The 23,053-nt window shown below is 42.9% G+C and overlaps 1 protein-coding gene across 1 annotated transcript in view; it reads left to right on the top strand.

Annotated features, from left to right (window-relative positions):
* The window catches only part of LOC110525208 (putative phospholipid-transporting ATPase IM), a 61,769-nt gene that overhangs the window by 17,859 nt on the left and 20,857 nt on the right, over positions 1-23,053 (top strand). Inside the window, exons 6-15 of the mRNA XM_090236931.1 lie at positions 8,966-9,027; positions 9,607-9,679; positions 9,899-9,969; positions 10,876-10,958; positions 12,135-12,293; positions 13,056-13,144; positions 13,832-14,025; positions 14,416-14,624; positions 18,646-18,689; positions 19,128-19,293. Of these exons, the coding sequence (XP_090093057.1) occupies positions 8,966-9,027; positions 9,607-9,679; positions 9,899-9,969; positions 10,876-10,958; positions 12,135-12,293; positions 13,056-13,144; positions 13,832-14,025; positions 14,416-14,624; positions 18,646-18,689; positions 19,128-19,293 (1,150 nt within the window). The remainder of the gene's footprint in view (positions 1-8,965; positions 9,028-9,606; positions 9,680-9,898; positions 9,970-10,875; positions 10,959-12,134; positions 12,294-13,055; positions 13,145-13,831; positions 14,026-14,415; positions 14,625-18,645; positions 18,690-19,127; positions 19,294-23,053) is intronic.

The raw sequence follows: 23,053 nt of genomic DNA on the forward strand, positions 1-23,053 counted from the left end.
AGAACATCACCTAACACTTCTAGAACATCAACTAACACTTCTACATCACCTAACACTTCTTGAACATCACCTAACACTTCTAGAACATCACCTAATACTACTAGAACATCACCTAATACTTCTAGAACATCACCTAACACTTCTTGAACATCACCTAACACTTCTAGAACATTGCCTAGCACTTCTAGAACATAACCTAGCACTTCTAGAACATCACCTAACACTTATAGAACATCACCTAGCACTTCTAGAACATCACCTAACACTTCTAGAACATCACCTAGCACTTCTAGAACATCACCTAATACTACTAGAACATCACCTAGCACTTCTAGAACATCACCTAATACTACGAGAACATCACCTAACACTTCTAGAACATCACCTAACACTTCTAGAACATCACCTAACACTTCTAGAACATCACCTAACACTACTAGAACATCACCTAGCACTTCTAGAACATCACCTATCACTTCTAGAACATCACCTAACACTTCTATATCATCTAGCACTTCTATAACATCACCCAACACGTCTAGACCATCACCTAGCACTTCTAGAACATCACCTAACACTGCAAGAACCGCACCTAACAATTATTCTACAATAACTAGTGTTGTCCCTGAATCATGAGATGAATCCCAGACATGTGTTCACCTGGCTGTTTCTCCAGGGTTAGTAAATGGAGTGGTGGTCAGGCAGTAATAGCAGAGGAGTGTATTGTGTTGTGTAGCAGAGGAGTGTATTGTGTTGTGGTAGTAGAGGAGTGTATTGTGTTGTGGAAGTAAAAGTAGAGGAGTGTATTGTGTTGTGGAAGTAAAAGTAGAGGAGTGTATTGTGTTGTGGTAGTAGAGGAGTGTATTGTGTTGTGGAAGTAAAAGTAGAGGAGTGTATTGTGTTGTGGTATTAGAGGAGTGTATTGTGTTGTGGTAGCAGAGGAGTGTATTGTGTTGTGGTAGTAGAGGAGTGTATTGTGTTGTAGTAGCAGAGGAGTGTATTGTGTTGTGTAGCAGAGGAGTGTATTGTGTTGTGGTAGTAGAGGAGTGTATTGTGTTGTGGTAGCAGAGGAGTGTATTGTGTTGTGGTAGTAGAGGAGTGTATTGTGTTGTAGTAGCAGAGGAGTGTATTGTGTTGTGGTAGCAGAGGAGTGTATTGTGTTGTGGTAATAGAGGAGTGTATTGTGTTGTGGTAGCAGAGGAGTGTATTGTGTTGTGGTAGCAGAGGAGTGTATTGTGTTGTGGAAGTAGAAGTAGAGGAGTGTATTGTGTTGTGGGAGTAGAGGAGTGTATTGTGTTGGTGTTGTGGTAGTAGAGGAGTGTATTGTGTCGTGGGAGTAGAGGAGTATATTGTGTTGGTATTGTGGTAGTAGAGGAGTGTATTGTGTTGTGGGAGTAGAGGAGTATATTGTGTTGGTGTTGTGGTAGTAGTGGAGTGTATTGTGTTGGTGTTGTGGTAGTAGAGGAGTATATTGTGTTGGTGTTGTGGTAGTAGAGGACTGTATTGTGTTGTGGTAGCAGAGGAGTGTATTGTGGTAGCAGAGGAGTGTATTGTGTTGTGGTAGTAGAGGACTGTATTGTGTTGTGGTAGCAGAGGAGTGTATTGTGGTAGCAGAGGAGTGTATTGTGTTGTGGTAGTAGAGGACTGTATTGTGTTGTGGGAGTAGAGGAGTGTATTTTGTTGTGTGAGCAGAGGAGTGTATTGTGTTGGTGTACTTGGCTGGTGAGAGACAGTAGAGGTTCAGACTATTGTTAGTTAGGCTGTCACTGCACTCCACACTCCTCTCTCTCTCTCTCTCTCTCTCGCTCTCTCTCTCTCTCTCTCTCTCTCTCACTGAAATCCTGCCTCTGGCTCTTATCTATATTTCCATGGTTACTGTTGCCGTGTTGGTGGCAGTAATGTCATCATGTCATTGGTTGGGACTAGGACTTGTTTGTGTTTTTCTGTAGCTACATCCTTCTCTAGCTACTGTACCTCCTCTCCTTGAACTCATACACCTCTATTTCATGTTTATTTTCTACATTCCTCCTTGCTCTGTTGCTCTCTCACTCCCTCTCTCTCTCCCTCGCTTTTATGTGGGTGTCTGTACTGTTAATTGTCTATACTTTTTATGTTTTTGTTAGTTGTTTTTTTTATCTAAAAAAGATAAGAGCAATGCAACTTCAAAGTACAGTAGGTTTCTAAGGATAAAATAAATACATATATATATATATATATAATCAAGTAAGTTAAAGCTTAATCAGTGTATATTGGTTCCAATTTTTGAGGGTGCAGTTAAAAAAAGGTAGAACATCCGATGAATAGTAAAGTTACCTGTGCTGGTCTCATGGAATACTATCAATGACACAGGTAATGGCCAACATAAAGGAAACATAAATTGTCTTAATAGGATCCGCCCATTTTTTTTTTCAATTTTCGCCTAAAATGACATACCCAAATCTAACTGCCTGTAGCTCAGGCCCTAAAATGACATACCCAAATCTAACTGCCTGTAGCTCAGGACCCAAATCTAACTGCCTGTCGCTCAGGACCCAAATCTAACTGCCTGTAGCTCAGGACCCAAATCTAACTGCCTGTCGCTCAGGACCCAAATCTAACTGCCTGTAGCTCAGGACCCAAATCTAACTTCCTGTAGCTCAGGACCTGAAGCAAGGATATGCATATTCTTGATACCATTTGAAAGGAAGCACTTTGAAGTTTGTGGAAATGTGAAATGAATGTAGGAGAACACATTAGATCTGGTGAAAGATAATACAAAGAAAAAAATGTGTGTTTTTTGTAGTTTTTTTTGTACCATAATCTTTGAAATGCAAGAGAAAGGCCATAATGTATTATTCCAGCCCCGGTGCAATTTAGATGTTGGCCACCAGATGGTTGCAGTGTATGTGCAAAGTTTTAGACTGATCCAATGAACCATTGTATTTCTGTTCAAAATGTTGTATCAAGACAGCTCAGATGTGCCTAATTTGTTTTATTCATAACTTTTCAAGTTCATAATTGTGCAACTCTCCTCCAAACAATAGCATGGTGTTCTTGCACTGTAATAGCTACTGTAAACTGGACAGTGCAGTTAGATTAAAAATTATTTAAGCTTTCTACCAATATCAGATATGTCTATGTCCTGGGAAATGTTCTTGTTACTTAGAACCGCATGCTAATCGCATTAGCCTACGTTAGCTCAACCGATCACAGGTAGCATAACCATAACCACATGTAGCATATGGATTTCTATTAGTGTTCGCATCAAAAGTCCCAATGCAAAGTCACACCTCTTTTCTATTTTCGAGTTGTTACATAAAAGCGATTAGAATCCCCAAGATTCTAATCGGGGGGGTGTGATGTAATATGGAGGAGCCAGCAAGCCAGCCTAGTTCCTATGATGTAAACAGAAATAACTTCAAATGTATAACTTCAAATTAAACCAAATCGTTTACACTCATGACTACTGGTTTCAATGTAATTTTCGTCTAACTTACAAGCATATACTTTATGAATTTTTGTGTTGCAAATCAGCTTGCAAGGTTGCTAGCCAACTAGCCTGCTAACATTAGCCCTACTAGACTGCTAACATTAGCCCTACTAGCCTGCTAACATTAGCCCTACTAGCCTGCTAACATTAGCCCTACTAGTTGCTAACATTAGCCCTACTAGCCTGCTAACGTTAGCCCTACCAGCATGCTATCGTTACATTAGCACTGCATGAGTCAGCCAGTTGCTATCAACACCTAGTTTACAGCTACATTAAAGTAAAACAAAGTTTTGGAAAAACTTAACGGCATCTAACAAGTTATCAGATAACATTACTGGTATATGCAGTTATCTTATGCAGCAAGCCAGCCAGCTAAAGTTAATAATTTTAGCCTGCTAGCTAGCCTAACCAGCTAACTAGCCTAGCTAGCCTAACCACCAAGGTTGACATTGCAAGTAGTAAGCCAGAGAACAATTAGTCTAGCACAGTTAGGAACTCAGAGAACGCACCTAAAAAAATCTGGAAGATATACAGTAGGGAGAACGGAGACTTACCGATTGACGGCTGAATTAGCTACCGAAGAAGAGCCAAGGAAAGGCCTTCAGAGGGACAGGGCATTTCACCGGCAGAGGGACAGTCAGCTAATCCAGAAGCAATATAGTGAGTTAAATCTACATTGAATTGACCTGGTTTATATCCATTACTGCTAACATTCACGATGTACTGGTAGGTCGGTAGGAAACGGAGGTTGCAGGCTTCACCTTCACACTCGGCACAGCACCTGGATTCAGTCGAAGTCTCATTCTGAATCCTGCCTTCCATGTGGAAGTCCTCAGGGGTGAAATTAACACCACATAGAGTAGTGGTTTCCTTACTCCAATCTGTTCTCTTCAACCAGACTAACCAATCCCACTTCAAAGCTAGCTTATTGTTTTTGGGCCACAAAGGATTTGTTAACATGTCCTTGTGGATATTACTGCTCTATACAGATATTACTGCACTACACTATGTGGGCATTACTGCTCTATGTGGGTATTACTGCACTATGTGGGTATTACTGCACTATGTGAGTATTACTGCACTATGTGGGTATTACTGCACTATGTGAGTATTACTACACTATGTGGGTATTACTGCACTATGTGGGTATTACTGCACTACAGTATGTGGATTTTACTGCACTATGTGGGTATTACTGCACTACAGTATGTGGATTTTACTGCACTATGTGTGTATTTCTGCACTTTGTGGGTATTACTGCACTACACTATGTGGGTATTACTGCACTATGTGGGTATTACTGCACTACACTATGTGGGTATTACTGCACTATGTGGGTATTACTGCACTACAGTATGTGGATTTTACTGCACTATGTGTGTATTTCTGCACTTTGTGGGTATTACTGCACTACACTATGTGGGTATTACTGCACTATGTGGGTATTACTGCACTACACTATGTGGGTATTACTGCACTACGTGGGTATTACTGCCCTATGTGGTTATTACTGCCCTATGTGGTTATTACTGCCCTATGTGGGTATTACTGCACTATGTGGGTATTACTGCACTACGTGGGTATTACTGCTCTATGTGGGTATTACTGCACTATGTGGATATTACTGCTCTATGTGGATATTACTGCTCTATGTGGATATTACTGCACTATGTGGGCATTACTGCACTATGTGGATATTACTGCTCTTTGTGGATATTACTGCTCTATGTGGGTATTACTGCACTATGTGGGTATTACTGTACTATGTGGGTATTACTGCTCTATGTGGGTATCACTGCACTACAGTGTGTGGGTATTACTGCACTATGTGGGTATTACTGCACTACATGGGTATTACTGCTCTATGTGGGTATCACTGCACTATGTGGGTATTACTGAACTATGTGGATATTACTGCTCTTTGTGGATATTACTGCACTATGTGGGCATTACTGCACTATGTGGATATTACTGCACTCTGTGGGTATTACTGCACTACAGTGTGTGGGTATTACTGCACTATGTGGATATTACTGCAATCTGTGGGTATTACTGCACTACAGTGTGTGGGTATTACTGCACTATGTGGGCATTACTGCACTATGTGGGCATTACTGCACTATGTGGGTATTACTGCACTCTGTGGATATTACTGCTCTTTGTGGATATTACTGCACTATGCGGGAACTGGAAAAACTTTCGTACACGTCAATCCAGATCATCCCAAACATGCTCAAAAGGTGACATGTCTGGTGAGTATGCAGGCCATGGAAGAACTGGGACATTTTCAGCTTCCAGGAATTGTGTACCGATCCCTGTCACATGGGGCCGTGCATTATCATGCTGAAACATGAGGTGATGGCGGTTGATGAATAACACGACAATGGGCCTCAGGATCTCATCACGGTATCTCATTCAAACTGCATTCAAACTGCCATCGATAAAATGTGTTTGTGTTTGTTGTCAGTAGCGTATGTCTGCCTATAACACAACCCCACCGACATCTCTGTTCACAACGTTGACAAATCAGCAAACTGCTCGCCCACACGACGCCATACCCGCTGTCTGCCATCTGCCCGGTACAGTTGAAACTGGGATTCATCTGTGAAGAGCACACTTCTCCAGCTTGCCAGGAGCCATCAAAGGTCAAAGTCGGTAAGACGCCAAACTGCAGTCAGGTCAAGACCCTGGTGAAGACGTTGAGATTAGATCCATGCTCATCGTCCACACTGCAGTCTCGCGTCGTTACCGACTTCAGTGGGCAAATGCTCACCTTTGATGGCTCCTGGCACGCTGGAGAAGTGTGCTCTTCACGGATGAACACAGACGAGCTTCCGTGAGACGATTTATTTTATTTTTTATTTTATTTCACCTTTATTTAACCAGGTAGGCTAGTTGAGCACATCTTTATTTAACCAGGTAGGCTAGTTGAGAACACCTTTATTTAACTAGTTTGGCCAGTTGAGAACAAGTTCTCATTTACAACTGCGAACTGGCCAAGTTAAAGCAAAGCAGTCCGACAAAAACAACAACACAGAGTTACACATAAACAAACGTACAGTCAATAACACAATAAAAAATATATATATACAGTGTGTGCAAATGTAGAAGATCAGGGAGGAAAGGCAATAAATAGGCCACAGAGGCAAAATAATTAAAATGTAGCATTAATACTGGAGTGATAGATGTGCAGATGATGATATGCAAGTAGAGATACTGGGGTGCAAAATAACAAAAAGGGTAAATAACAATATGAGGATGAGGTAGTTGGGTGGGCTATTTACAGATTGGCTGTGTACAGGGATCGGTAAACTGCTCTGACAGCTGATGCTTAAAGTCAGAGAGGGAGATATAAAAAGTCTGCTGGAAGTGGTGGTTGAGGGCCAGTAGGAGGCGCTCTTTCCTCTGGTCTACAAAAATATTATAATGTCCCAGAGCAGTGATTGGGGACGTTGCCTGTGAAAGGTGCCGTCTTTCAGATGGGAAGTTAAACAGTGTCCCGACGAGTATGGGTGTTAACCCCGGTGTCCTGGCTAATTCCCAATCTGGTCCTCATACCATCATGGTCACCTAATAATCCCCAGTTTACAATTGGCTCATTCATCCCCCTCCTCTCCCCTGTAACTATTCCCCAGGTTGTTGCTGTAAATTAGAACGTGTCTTCAGTCAACTTACTTGGTTAAATAAGGCTTACTAAAATACGTCTTATCAATTCAGAAGCTCAAAAACCCCATCAGAATAATCAATTTGATTTTAGCTCAAAGTTTAGAAGAAAAAAAATACAATTAAAGAAAGTTATAATGGTCTTTATTTTATTTGTGTTTGTTTTGCAGTCAAAGATAATAGTTTCAGTATCGTTTTAGTTTTTCAAATGTTTTTCATTGTCATTTTTATTTCAGTTTCCAATTTTTGTTTTTTTTATTTTTGTTTCAGTTTTCGTTTACTTTAATAACCTTGATGGACTGTACACTGATTTAGTCATTATTGACGAGGAGAATATCAGTAACATAATTGAGTAACAATTCAGATTCCCTCTCTGCTCTCACTTCCCCTCGGGCATTACCGTACATGCTAACTAGACTGGGCAAGCGCGTGCGTCAGTGTGTTCACCATCGTGAGCATGTTGATTTTGTCCATCCACACCAGACGAGATCCAGACACGCAGGTTGAATTATCAAAACAAACTCTGAACCAACTATACTAATTTAGGGGACAGGTCGAAACATATGAAACATTCATGGCCATTTAGCTAGCTAGCTTGCAGTTTCTAGCTAATTTGTTCTGGGATTTAAACATCAGGTTGTTATTTTACCTGAAAGTCTTTTTTTATGGATATTTGTAGAATTTTGACCCATTTTGAGTCACACAAAATCGTGTTTTCTCTACTCCGATAATCAATCAATCAATCCAAGAAAAGGGGACACCTAGTTAGTTTCTAGTAAAAAAACAAAACAATCTCTCTTCCTTTAGTCTTCTTCTTCTTCTGTGGATTTTATATGGCGGTTGGCAACCAACTTTAAGGTGCATTACCGCCACCAACTGGACTGGAGTGTGGACCTCAGTTCATCTTTTAATCACCCACGTGGGTATGTGCTCCTAAAAACCAATGAGGAGATGGGAGAGGCGGGACTTGCAGGGCGTGACACGTCAAAAATAGAACCAGTTCTATTTTAGCGTCAGATAACGCAGATGCTCGTTGCAGTACGGATGAAATGATTGAGTGACATGTAATTGTAAATTAATTTTGCAATGCTGGCGCGCGTAACACGAGCCGATTGGTCAACATGTTAGATGACCTACCCTAACATTGCTAATTCATTCTGATGTGTTTTCATGTGTTCTGTTGTTCTGTTGTTCAAAGCAGGAATCTAGATTCAAAACTAAAACTATATAAGGAAAATTACTCGTCAATTCCAGTGTTACACAAACAGGTACTACTACTGTTGTCTGTGAAGTGGATTGGCGACCTGATACTGTTGCATTTTGGGCCATGTGATGTAATTTTTTTACACGTTAATCTCAGTAGCTAAACAAGGGTCTGTTCGTTAGGTCGGGTGGCAACACTACCTGCAGCCCAAACTGCACCCTGTTCCCTATATGGCGGACTACTTTTGACCAAGGCCCATAGACTCTGGTCAAAAGGTAGTGCAATACGGTGCCATTTGGGATGGAGTCAGTGACCTTTCTTCAATCTCATGGGCCACCACCCCCGCTGGTTGCTTTAGTGAGGTCATATTGCTTGGCTTGTCACAATTGGCTCTTGTTGAGGAGATGTTGACCATCTTTAGCGACGCCGTGGCGGTGGGCAGTCATTTTGCTGAGTGGTCTTGTGAGACTCCAGACCCAAACTAGACGTTTAGACGACCTCTGACCTTTAAGCCAGAGGAAGAAGACGTTTCAGCCGGACAGAAGTCTTTGTAATGATTTAAGTCGACTGGAATTCCCTCCATTCACAAGTCTAGTCTAATGTTATTATAATCATGTCTGTCCTAATAGAACCGCCACAGGAGTGACAACCAGGTGAACAACCGGAAGGTCACAGTGCTCATCGATGGAGAGTAAGTTCATGAGATCTACTATTGGTTTCTAACAGTACATAATGAACACAACTCATTATGGCACACTGGTTGTGTGTGTGTGTGTGTGGTCACAGATGTTTGCCCCTTCCTGCTCCCTGTCCCCACCCTACTCTCTCCACCGTCCTCCACCCAAATCCATTTCAACAGCAAATGTGTGAGTGCCTCAGGCAGGGACAGTTGGGCAACATGCCCTCTTTTCAGGGGGGCAACAGGAAGCAGTTGCAGGCAACAGGAAGTGCTTGTTTTCATCCTGTTGATCATTCTCCTGACTTACAGACAGTCACAGACAGGAGTTGAAAAGAAAATAGGCCGTACACAGATTTAACCCCTCTGTACATTTTCTTCCTGATCCTAAAAAATAGAGGGATGGATGTCTACTGTCTTTAAAAACTTGATTCCTACCCCTCTTTCTCTCTCTCCCTCCCCCACCCCACCCACTATCTCTCTCTCTCTCTCTCTCTCTCTCTCTCTCTCTCTCTCTCTCTCTCTTTCTCTCTCTCTCTCTCTCTCTCTCTCTCTCTCCCTCCCCCACCCCACTCTCTCTCTCTCTCTCTCTAGACTACGGAGTGAAAAATGGATGGATGTTCATGTGGGTGACATCATCAAACTTGGAAATAACCAGTTTGTTACGGTGAGAACAGAACACTGAACCAGCCTTACTGTGTGTTCATTACAACATACCTTTTCAGGTCTTAAACATCCAGTACCTCGTTGTTAGTATATTTCAGCTGCTATGATTCTGGCATAAGAGACCATCGTGATGGGCTGGGTGTGAAACAGGTGCCTATATTCAGTGTCTTTAATAGTCAGTGAATCTGACTATGTGAATCTCTCCCTCTGTGATTTCAAGGCAGACCTGCTGCTGCTCTCTAGTAGTGAACCTCTCAACATTGTCTACATAGAGACTGCTGAACTGGACGGGTCAGTGTGTGTCTGTGTCTGTGTGTGTGTTTGTGTGTCGGTTTGTTTGTTCATCTACTGTACAAAGCCTGTGTCTATTTCATACTCATGCCTCTCCTGCTCCTATCGTCCTCGTCCTCCTCCTCCTCTCCTCCTCCTCCTCCTATAATCCTCTCCTCCTCCTCCTCCTCCTCCTCCTATTGTCCTCTTCTCCTCTTCTCCTCATCCTCTCCTCCTCCTATCTTCCTCTCCTCCTCCTCGTCTCCTCCTCTCCTCCAGCAAGTTAAATTAGGAGGCTACAGATTGCACAGAACAAAGCAGCAAGGATTGTTTTAAAGGTGGAGATATGGTTATTCTATTGTAGTCATGGGTTGTTTTAAGGTGGAGATATGGTTCTTCTGTTGCAGTCATGCGCAGTGTTCTTGGTTGGTCATCAGTCGACAAGATAATTGAAAAAAACATGCTTATTGTATTTCATAATATACACCATTTAAAATGGCCAAACTCTATTCACAACAGGATTCAGGTGGTAAGAGACAGACATTCAGTAAATACTAGGAATACATTGTTATCCTGACAGAAAAGAGAAATAGGTTAAGTAACATTTTGATTCAGAGCAATAAAGAAATTGAATAATTTATCTGAGCGAACCAGAAACCTTTCATATAAATTCAAACAGTACTTTAGAACCGTTTCAAAAATAATACATTGGAAGGCTGTGTTGGACTTTGGTAGATGGAGGAATCAATCTATAATTTCAGACTGTCAGAGTATTTATCTGGTCAACATGTCAGTCTATTATGTCTATTATTTGTAACAGTGTGTTATATGTGAAAATGTGATCGAAATTATATATTGTAGATTAGTCCAAATGAGGACTAAAAGAGATCCCAATACAATCAAATCTCCTCCTCCTCTTCCTCTCAGTGAGACTAATTTGAAAGTGAAGCAAGCTGTGACGGTCACAGGAGACATGGGGGACAACATTCATAACCTGGCTTTGTTCAGCGGTGAGTCTCCCACAGGGAGGTGGTTGGCCACTACGTAGTTCTAATAAAATACAGATAATTTCCCGTTGAAAATATATATCGTTATGAACAACTAACCCGCACACTGACTCTGTACCGGTACCCCCTGTGTATAGCATCTACCCCCTGTATATAGCCTCCACACTGACTCTGTACCGGTACCCCCTGTATATAGCCTCCACACTGACTCTGTACCGGTACCCCCTGTATATAGCCTCCACATTGACTCTGTACCGGTACCCCCTGTATATAGCCTCCACATTCACTCTGGACCGGTACCCCCTGTATATAGCCTCCACACTGACTCTGTACCGGTACCCCCTGTATATAGCCTCCACATTGACTCTGTACTGGTACCCCTGTATATAGCCTCCACATTGACTCTGTACCGGTACCCCCTGTATATAGCCTCCACATTGACTCTGTACCGGTACCCCCTGTATATAGCCTCCACACTGACTCTGTACCGGTACCCCCTGTAAATAACCTCCACATTGACTCTGTACCGGTACCCCCTGTATATAGCCTCCACACTGACTCTGTACCGGTACCCCCTGTATATAGCCTCCACATTGACTCTGTACCAGTACCCCCTGTATATAGCCTCCACACTGACTCTGTACCGGTACCCCCTGTATATAGCCTCAACATTGACTCTGTACCGGTATCCCCTGTATATAGCCTCCACACTGACTCTGTAACCGGTACCCCCTGTATATAGCCTCCACATTGACTCTGTACCGTACCCCCTGTATATAGGCTCCACACTGACTCTGTACCGGTACCCCCTGTATATAGGCTCCACACTGACTCTGTACCGGTACCCCCTGTATATAGCCTCCACACTGACTCTGTACCGGTACCCCCTGTATATAGCCTTGTTAATGTTATTCTTATTGTGTTACTTTTTATTTTAGTCTACTTGGTAAATATTTTCTTAACTCTTCTTGAACTTCACTGTAAGTCAGCATTACACGGTAAGGTTCTACACTGTTGGTTAAGGGCTTGTAAGTCAGCGAATACACTTGTTGTATTCGGTGCATGTGAGAAATAAAGTTTGATTTGAACCAGTTTGTAGATTAGGATGTTTCATCCTCATGATGACACCCTCTCCTCTCCTACCTGACGAACCTTGTGTCTCCTCCCTACTCTCTGAAGGCGAGGTGAGCTGTGAGCCCCCCAACAGCCGACTAGACCGTTTCACAGGAACTCTGACTAACGCCGGTCAGAAATACTCTCTGGACAATGACAAGATCCTGCTGAGGGGCTGCACCCTCAGGAACACAGAGTGGTGTTTTGGACTGGTGCTGTTCGGAGGTGAGAGGGTAAAGGTCAGGACTGGTGCCCTTCAGAGTTGGGAGGGTAGAGGTCAGGACTGATGCTCTTCAGAGGTATGAGGCTAGAGGTCAGGACTGGTGTTGTTCGAGGTGAGAGGGTAGAGGTCAGGACTGGTATTGTTCGCAGGTGAGAGGGTAGAGGTCAGGACTGGTATTGTTCACAGGTGAGAGGGTAAAGGTCAGGACTGATGCTGTTTAGAGGTGAGAGGGTAAAAGGTCAGGACTGATGCTGTTTAGAGGTGAGAGGGTAAAAGGTCAGGACTGATGATGTTCACAGGTGAGAGGGTAAAGGTCAGGACTGATGCAGTTCGGAGATGAGAGAGTAAAGGTCAGGACTGGTGTTGTTTGGAGGTGAGAGGGTAGAGGTCAGGACTGGTGTTGTTTGGAGGTGAGAGGGTAGAGGTCAGGACTGGTATTGTTCACAGGTGAGAGGGTAGAGGTCAGGACTGGTGCCGTAGAGGGTAGAGGTCAGGACTGGTGCTGTTCGTCGGTAAGCGGTCAAAGGTTAGAGGTCAGGATGGTGCTGGTTCACAGGTCAGTTAGACTCAGCACGCCCTCTGCTGGCCAGTATAGATAATAAACCTCAACTGCGAATACCAAACCCTGACTGACCAAATATAAATATTTAATCTTCATGATTAGAAACTCTTCAAAAGGAAAGGAAATGAGGAAATGGAAATTATCTCTAAATTGTCACATGTAGCCCCTTAAATACTAACCCTGTGATCCTTTCGTGGTCCAGGTCCAGAGACGAAGCTGATGCAGAACTGTGGGAAGACCACTTTCAAGAGGACCAGCATCGACCGCCTGATGAACGTGCTCGTCCTCTGTGTGAGTCCAGCAGTAACATGTCCTGTACTTACAGCTCCATGTACTCACTCACCATGTACTCACCATGTACTCACCATGTACTCACTCACATGTACTCACCATGTACTCACCATGTACTCACCATGTACTCACTCACATGTACTCACCATGTACTCACCATGTACTCACCATGTACTCACTCACATGTTCTCACCATGTACTCACCATGTACTCACTCACATGTACTCACCATGTACTCACTCACATGTACTCACCATGTACTCACTCACATGTACTCACCATGTGCTCACTCACATGTACTCACCATGTACTCACTCACATGTACTCACCATGTACTCACTCACATGTACTCACCATGTACTCACTCACATGTACTCACCATGTACTCACCATGTACTCACCATGTACTCACTCACATGTTCTCACCATGTACTCACCATGTACTCACTCACATGTACTCACCATGTACTCACCATGTACTCACCATGTACTCACTCACATGTACTCACCATGTACTCACTCACATGTGCTCACATGTACTCACCATGTACTCACCATGTACTCACTCAAACATGGACTCATATGATTTAGCTTATACAGTACCAGTTTTCCATGTTTATGTCAAACATGTCACATGTTTATGTCTCTGTACCCATCTGTTGACCTATGTACCCTCTCTGCCAGTAGATCTTTGGCTTCCTGGCATTCATGTGCACCATCCTGGCCATTGGCAACAGGATCTGGGAGCAGCTCTGGGGGTCAGAGTTCACTGCCTTCCTGCCCAGACAGGGGGGAGTTGATACCCCCTTCTCCGGCTTCCTCACTTTCTGGTCCTACGTCATAATCCTCAACACCGTCGTACCCATCTCCCTCTACATCAGGTCTGTCTGTCTCCCTCTACATCAGGTCTGTCTGTCTCCCTCTACATCAGGTATGTCTGTCTCCCTGTTCATCAGGTCTGTCTGTCTCCCTGTTCATCATGTCTGTCTGTCTCCCTGTTCATCATGTCTGTCTGTCTCCCTCTACGTCAGGTCTGTCTGTCTCCCTGTTCATCAGGTCTGTCTGTCTCCCTGTTCATCAGGTCTGTGTGTCTGTCTGTCTGTTCATCAGGTCTGTCTGTCTATTCATCAGGTCTGTCTGTCTCTACATCAGGTGTGTGTGTGTGTGTGTGTGTGTGTGTGTGTGTGTGTGTGTGTGTGTGTGTGTGTGTGTGTGTGTGTGTGTGTGTGTGTGTGTGTGTGTGTGTGTGTGTGTGTGTGTGTGTGTTGCAGTGTGGAGGTTATCCGTCTGGGGAACAGTTTCTACATCGACTGGGACAGGAAGATGTACCATGCACGTAGTGACACCCCGGCCAAGGCTCGGACCACCACGCTGAACGAGGAGCTGGGTCAGATCAAATACATCTTCTCGGACAAGACCGGAACACTCACTCAGAACATCATGACATTCAACAAGTGTTCTATCAACGGGAAGAGCTACGGTGAGGTTCAGATGGTAACTAGGAAGAGCTACGGTGAGGTTCAGATGGTACATAGGAAGAGCTACGGTGAGGTTCAGATGGTACATAGGAAGAGCTACGGAGAGGTTCAGATGGTACATAGGAAGAGCTACGGTGAGGTTCAGATGGTACATAGGAAGAGCTACGGTGAGGTTCAGATGGTACATAGGAAGAGCTGCGGTGAGGTTCAGATGGTACATAGGAAGAGCTACGGTGAGGTTCAGATGGTACATAGGAAGAGCTACGGTGAGGTTCAGATGGTACATAGGAAGAGCTACGGTGAGGTTCAGATGGTAACTAGGAAGAGCTACGGTGAGGTTCAGATCGTACAAAGGCAGGAAAGAAAGTGTGTATGGGCGAACTCAGAAACATACACACATGCATGTCACACACACACACACGCACACACACACACACACACACACACACACACACACACACACACAGAAGAACCATCAATGACCCAAGATCAGCTCTGTTAATCCCTACCATTGTGACAATGAGTCGTCATAATGCTCCATCAAATGTACATGATCCCAGGGGCGTTGGCAGACACAATGAAAGTAAGTTAATTCATGTCCCCCTAACTTCCCTGAATACCTCTGTTGATCCTACAGCTGTTGTATGCAGTAACCATGAGCCCATGAACCAGAGTTACACTGTTAGCACTGAGGCAGTGTATACTTGTAGGAAACCCACTTTGTGCAGCTCACCCTGCGCTATCAGCGCCAATATAAATAACATGAGCAAGTCTACATCTGATAAGTTTCCCAGTAAGGAATTCAAAACAATCAAGCAAACCCAGAAAAGTGATTAAAAAAATAGCCCATATTAACATCTGCAGCCTAAGAAACAAGGTCCATGAAGTCAATAACTAGCTTGTAACAGATGACATTCATATTCTGACTGAGCTCTGGAAACTCACTTAGATAATACCTTTGATGATACAGTGGTAGCAATACATGGTTATAACATCTACCGAAAAGACAGAAATGCCAACAGGGGAGGTGTTGCGGTTTATATAAACCACCACTTCCCTGTAAAGCTTAGAGGAGATCTCTTGTTAAATACTGCTGAAGTAATATTGCTACAGGTTAGTCTGTCTCACCTAAAGCCAATTCTGGTGGAAAGCTGCTATAGACCATCAAGTGCTAACAGTCAGTATCTGAATAATATGTATGAAATGCTTGATAATGTATGTGATATTAACAGAGAAGTATATTTTCAGGGTGATTTTAAATATTGACTGGCTTTCATCAAGCCTTCCACTCAAGAAAAAACATCAACCTGTAACCAGTGTCTGCAACCTGGTTCAGGTTATCAGTCAACCTACTGTACCAGGGTAGTTACAAACAGCACAGGAATGAAATCATCATTATGTATTGATCACATCTTTACTAATGCTGCAGAAATGTGCTTTAAAACAGGATCCAAATCCATAGGATGTAGTGATCACAATATAGTATCCATATATATCTATGAAAACCAGTTCCAAAGGCTGGGCCTAATATAGTGTAGAAGAGGTCATGGGGCCTAATATAGTGTATAAGAGGTCATGGGGCCTAATATAGTGTATAAGAAGTCATGGGGCCTAATATAATGTATAAGAGGTCATGGGGCCTAATATAGTGTATAAGAGGTCATGGGGCCTAATATAGTGTAGAAGAGGTCATGGGGCCTAATATAATGTATAAGAGGTCATGGGGCCTAATATAGTGTAGAAGAGGTCATGGGGCCTAATATAGTGTAGAAGAGGTCATGGGGCCTAATATAGTGTATAAGAGGTCATGGGGCCTAATATAGTGTATAAGAGGTCATGGGGCCTAATATAGTGTAGAAGAGGTCATGGGGCCTAATATAATGTATAAGAGGTCATGGGGCCTAATATAATGTATAAGAGGTCATGGGGCCTAATATAATGTATAAGAGGTCATGGGGCCTAATATAATGTATAAGAGGTCATGGGGCCTAATATAATGTATAAGAGGTCATGGGGCCTAATATAATGTATAAGAGGTCATGGGGCCTAATATAGTGTATAAGAGGTCATGGGGCCTAATATAGTGTATAAGAGGTCATGGGGCCTAATATAGTGTATAAGAGGTCATGGGGCCTAATATAGTGTAGAAGAGGTCATGGGGCCTAATATAATGTATAAGAGGTCATGGGGCCTAATATAATGTATAAGAGGTCATGGGGCCTAATATAATGTATAAGAGGTCATGGGGCCTAATATAATGTATAAGAGGTCATGGGGCCTAATATAATGTATAAGAGGTCATGGGGCCTAATATAATGTATAAGAGGTCATGGGGCCTAATATAGTGTATAAGAGGTCATGGGGCCTAATATAGTGTATAAGAGGTCATACAATAAGTTTTGTAGTGATTCATATGTTGATGATGTAAAGAATATGTGCTGGTCCGTGTTGTGTAAAGAAGAGCAACTAGATGCTGCACTTGGCACATTGATGCAATTGCTTATTCCAGTTACTAATAAGCATGAACCCATGAACTTCTCCGGGATCGGTGTCCCTTCCACGGGACTTTAAGCTTTGTATTTGGGACAAATCATTCACCACACCCCTAAACCTCAACTAAGTCTTGTAATAAATAATGTTGAAATTGAGCAAGGTGAGGTGACTAAACTGCTTGGAGTAACCCTGGATTGTAAACTGTCATGGTCAAAACATATTGATACAACAGTAGCTAAGATGGGGAGAAGACTGTCTATAATAAAGCGCTGCTCTGCCTTTTTAACAACACTATCAACAAGGCAGGTCCTACAGGTCCTAGTTTCTACCTTCTTAACAACACTATCAACAAGGCAGGTCCTACAGGCCCTAGTTTCTACCTTCTTAACAACACTATCAACAAGGCAGGTCCTACAGGCCCTAGTTTCTACCTTCTTAACAGCACTATCAACAAGGCAGGTCCTACAGGCCCTAGTTTCTACCTTCTTAACAACACTATCAACAAGGCAGGTCCTACAGGACCTAGTTTCTACCTTCTTAACAACACTATCAACAAGGCAGGTCCTACAGGCCCTAGTTTCTACCTTTTTAACAACACTATCAACAAGGCAGGTCCTACAGGCCCTAGTTTCTACCTTCTTAACAACACTATCAACAAGGCAGGTCCTACAGGCCCTAGTTTCTACCTTCTTAACAACACTATCAACAAGGCAGGTCCTACAGGCCCTAGTTTCTACCTTCTTAACAGCACTATCAACAAGGCAGGTCCTACAGGCCCTAGTTTCTACCTTCTTAACAACACTATCAACAAGGCAGGTCCTACAGGTCCTAGTTTCTACCTTCTTAACAACACTATCAACAAGGCAGGTCCTACAGGCCCTAGTTTCTACCTTCTTAACAACACTATCAACAAGGCAGGTCCTACAGGCCCTAGTTTCTACCTTCTTAACAACACTATCAACAAGGCAGGTCCTACAGGCTCTAGTTTTGTCACACCTGGTCTACTGTTCAGTCGTCTGGTCATGTGCCACAAAGAGGGACTTAGGAAAATTGCAGTTGGCTCAGAACAGGGCAGCGCGGCTGGCCCTTAAAAGTACACGGAGAGCTAACATTAATGACATGCACGTCAATCTCTCATGGCTCAAAGTGGAAGAGAGACTGACTTCCTCATTACTTGTTTTTGAAAGAGGGGTTGACAAGCTGAATATACCGAGCTGTCTGTTTCAAATACTAGCATATGAACACCGATGCATACCCCACAAGACATGCCACCAGAGGTCTCTTCACAGTCCCCAAGTCCAGAACAGACAGCGGGGACTGTGAAGAGACACACACACACACACATGATAACATACGTACTATACACACACACGTACACGTGGATTTTGTGTTGTGAATTCTTTAATGAATGTATTGTAATGTTTTTCAAATTTTGCCAGACCCCAGGAAGCGTAGCTGTTGCCTTGGCAGCAGCTAATGGTGATCTGTAATAAATACATTAACTCATCCAATATCCATCTTCTTTTCCAGGGGAAGTATTTGGCTACACTGGCCAGAGACAGGAGATCAACGAGGTGAGTATTAGATTTATGAGTACTTACTGCTAGTACTTACTGCTAGTATGTACTGCTAGTACTTACTGCTCGTATGTACTGCTAGTACTTACTGCTTGTATGTACTGCTAGTATGTACTGCTAGTACTTACTGCTCGTACTTACTGCTAGTACATACTGCTAGTACATACTGCTAGTACTTACTGCTCGTACTTACTGCTAGTACTTACTGCTAGTACTTACTGCTAGTATTTACTGATAGTACTTACTGCTAGTATGTACTGCTAGTACTTACTGCAGGTACTTACTGCTAGTACTTACTGCTAGTACGTACTGCTAGTACTTACTGCTAGTACTTACTGCTAGTATGCACTGCTAGTATGCACTGCTAGTACTTACTGCTAGTCAAGAACAATGAGTAGCACAAGGCTTTCTCTCTCTACCCCCATTCTACCCCAGCACACAGAAACAGTGGACTGGTCGTTCAACCCTTTGGCTGATCATCACTTCTCCTTCCATGACCACTCCCTGGTGGAGGCTTTGAAGCAGGAGAGTCCTGAAGTCCAGTCCTTCTTCAGACTATTGGCCCTCTGTCACACCGTTATGGCTGAGGAGAAGATAGAGGGTGAGGAGCGAGCGCGAGAGCGAGAGAGAGAGAGAGAGAGAGAGAGAGAGAGAGAGAGAGAGAGAGAGAGAGTTAATGAAACCATTTTCAGATGTTGACATTGTGTGTGTCTGAAAGGGAAGACTGTGTGTTTATCCATATTCATGTATGTATGCAACATAAAGAGAGGGAGAGAGAGAGAAAGAGAGAGAGATAGGCTTTTTCTTAATTTGATCTAAGATGGCGCTGACAGACATGGCAGCTCTGCTTCCAGCTTCTAAGCAATTTGGCAGTATTTCGTTTTTTTGTGTGTTATTTCTTATATTACCCAGAAAGCCTTTTGTTTTATTACAGCCAGAAATAACTTTTGGATATCAGAGCAGCGTTATCCAAAAAACTCACCAGCATTACGACCAGAAATACGATTTTCCCGAATTGGATCCTTTCCTCCAAAAAAATTGGAGGAAACGCTAACCGAAATTCTATCAACACATTGCCTGTAGTATTCGCGCTACAAGAACTATTGACCATTGTTACTCTCCCTTCTGGGATGGCTATCAGGCCCTCCCATGCCCTCCCTTCAGCAAATCAAATTACAACTCCATTCTGCTCCTCCCTTCCTATAGGCAGAAATTCAAACAGGAAGTACCCATGTTAAGGTCTATTCAATGCTGGTCTGACCAATCAGAATTCATGCTACAAGATTGTTGTGATCACATGTAATGGGACATGTTCCGGGTTGCCTCTGAGAATAACATTGACATATACACGGACACAGTGACTGTGTTCATCAGGAAGTGGATAGGGAATGTTCTTCCCACTGTGTCTATTAAAACCTACCCAAACCAAAAAACGTGGATAGATGTCAGCATTCGTGCAAAACTGAAAGCGCGACCCACTGCATTCAACCATGGCAAGGTGACTGGGAATATGGTCAAATACAAACAGTGTAATTATTCCCACCGTAAGGCAATCAAACAGGCAAAACATCAGTACAGAGACAAAGTGGAGTCACTATTAAACGGCCCAGACACGTATGTGACAGGGTCTACAGACAATCACGGACGATAAAGGGAAAACAAGCCACGTCGCAGACACCGACGTCTTGCTCCCGGACAAACTAAACACCTTCTTCGCCCGCTTTGAGGACGCGGTTCGCTTCCAAGGACTGTGGGCTCTGTTTCTCTGTGGCCGACGTGAGTAAGACATTTAAGCGTGTTAACCCTCGCAGGGCTGCCAGTCCAGATGGTATCCCTAGCCGCATCCTCAGAGAATGCGCAGACCAGCTGGCTGGAGTGTTTACAGACATATTCAATCTCTACACATCTCAGTCTGCTGTCCACACTTGCTTCAAGATGTCCACCATTGTTCCTGTACCCAAGAAAGCAAAGGTAACTGAACGAAATGACAAGCACCCTGTAGCACTCACAACTGTCATCATGAAGTGATTTCAGATGCTAGTTAACGGTCATATCACCTCTACCTTACCTCTACCTTACCCACTTCAATTTGCATACCGCCCAATAAATCCACAGATTATGCAATCGCCATCGCACTTCACACTGCCCTATCTCATCTGGACAAGAGGAATACCTATGTAAGACTGCTGTTCATTGACTATAGTTCAGCCTTCAACACCATAGTACCCTCCAACCTCATCATTAAGCTCAGGGCCCTGGGTCTGAACCCTGCCCTGTGCAACTGGGTCCTGGACTTCCTGACGGGCCGCCCCCTGGTGGTGAAACAACACCTCCACTTTTTAAGTGGGAGAACTTGCACAATTGGTGGCTGACTAAATACTTTTTTTGCCCCACTGTATTAGGCAGATGTTATTGCGGGTGTAGCGAAATGCTTGTGTTCCTAGCTCCAACAGTGCAGTAGTATCTAACAATTCACAACAATACACACAAATCTAAAAGTAAAAAAGAATGGAATTAACAAAAATATAAATATTAGGACGAACAATGTCACAGTGGCATTGACTAAAATACAGTAGAATAGAATATAGTACATACATATGAAATTATTAAAGCAGTATGTAAGCATTATAAAAGTGACCAGTGTTCCATTATTAAAGTGACTAGTATTCCATTATTAAAGTGACTAGTATTCCATTATTAAAGTGACTAGTATTCCATTATTAAAGTGACCAGTGTTCCATTATTAAAGTGACTAGTATTCCATTATTAAAGTGACTAGTATTCCATTATTAAAGTGACCAGTGTTCCATAATTAAAGTGACTAGTGATTCCATTATTAAAGTCAGTAGTGTTCCATTATTAAAGTGACTAGTGTTCCATGATTAAAGTGACTAGTGTTCCATTATTAAAGTCAGTAGTGTTCCATTATTAAAGTAACTAGTATTCCATTATTAAAGTGACTAGTGTTCCATTATTAAAGTGACTAGTGTTCCATTATTAAAGTGACTAGTGTTCCATTATTAAAGTGACTAGTGTTCCATTATTAAAGTGACTAGTGTTCCATTATTAAAGTGACTAGTATTCCATTATTAAAGTGACTAGTATTACATTATTAAAGTGACTAGTATTCCATTATTAAAGTGACTAGTATTCCATTATTAAAGTGACTAGTATTCCATTATTAAAGTGACTAGTATTCCATTATTAAAGTGACTAGTATTCCATTATTAAAGTGACTAGTATTCCATTATTAAAGTGACTAGTGTTCCATTATTAAAGTGACTAGTATTCCATTATTAAAGTGACTAGTATTCCATTATTAAAGTGACTAGTATTCCATTATTAAAGTGACTAGTATTCCATTATTAAAGTGACTAGTATTCCATTATTAAAGTGACTAGTATTCCATTATTAAAGTGACTAGTATTCCATTATTAAAGTGACTAGTATTCCATTATTAAAGTGACTAGTATTCCATTATTAAAGTGACTAGTGTTCCATTATTAAAGTGACTAGTATTCCATTATTAAAGTGACCAGTGATTCCATGTCTTTGTATATGGGGCAGCGGCCTCTAAGGTGCAGGGTTGGGTAACCGGGTGGTAGCCGGCTAGTGATGGATATTTAACAGTCTGATGGCCTTGAGATAGAAGCTGTTTTTCAGTCTCTCGGTCCCTGCTTTGATGCACCTGTACTGACCTCGCCTTCTGGATGCTAGCGGGGTGAACAGGCAGTGGCTCGGGTGGTTGGTGTCCTTGATGATCTTTATGGCCTTCCTGTGACATCGGGTGGTGTAGGTGTCCTGGAGGGCAGGTAGTTTGCCCCCGATGAAGCGTTGGGCAGACTTCACCACCCTTTAGAGAGCCTTACGGTTGTGGGCGGAGCAGTTGCCGTACCAGGCAGTGATACAGCCAGACAGGATGCTCTCAATTGTACATCTGTAAAAGGTTTGTGAGGGTCTTAGGGGCCAAGCCAAATTTCTTCAGCCTCCTGAGGTTGAAGAGGCGCTGTCTGTGAGGGTGGACCATTTCAGATTGTCAGTGATGTCTACGCCGAGGAACTTAAAACTTTTCACCTTCTCCACTGTGGCCCCGTCGAAGTCCAAATTATGGTGGAAAATAAGTATTTGGTCACCTACAAACAAGCAAGATTTCTGGCTCTCACAGACCTGTAGCTTCTTCTTTAAAAGGCTCCTCTGTTGCCCACTCGTTACCTGTATTAATGGCACCTGTTTGAACTTGTTATCAGTATAAAATACACCTGTCCACAACCTCAAACAGTCACACTCCAAACTCCACTATGGCCAAGACCAAAGAGCTGTCAAAGGACACCAGAAACAAAATTGTAGACCTGCACCAGGCT

Source organism: Oncorhynchus mykiss, chromosome 6, assembly GCF_057628025.1.
Source record: "Oncorhynchus mykiss isolate SJ-2025 chromosome 6, ASM5762802v1, whole genome shotgun sequence".
Taxonomy (NCBI): Eukaryota; Metazoa; Chordata; class Actinopteri; order Salmoniformes; family Salmonidae; genus Oncorhynchus; species Oncorhynchus mykiss.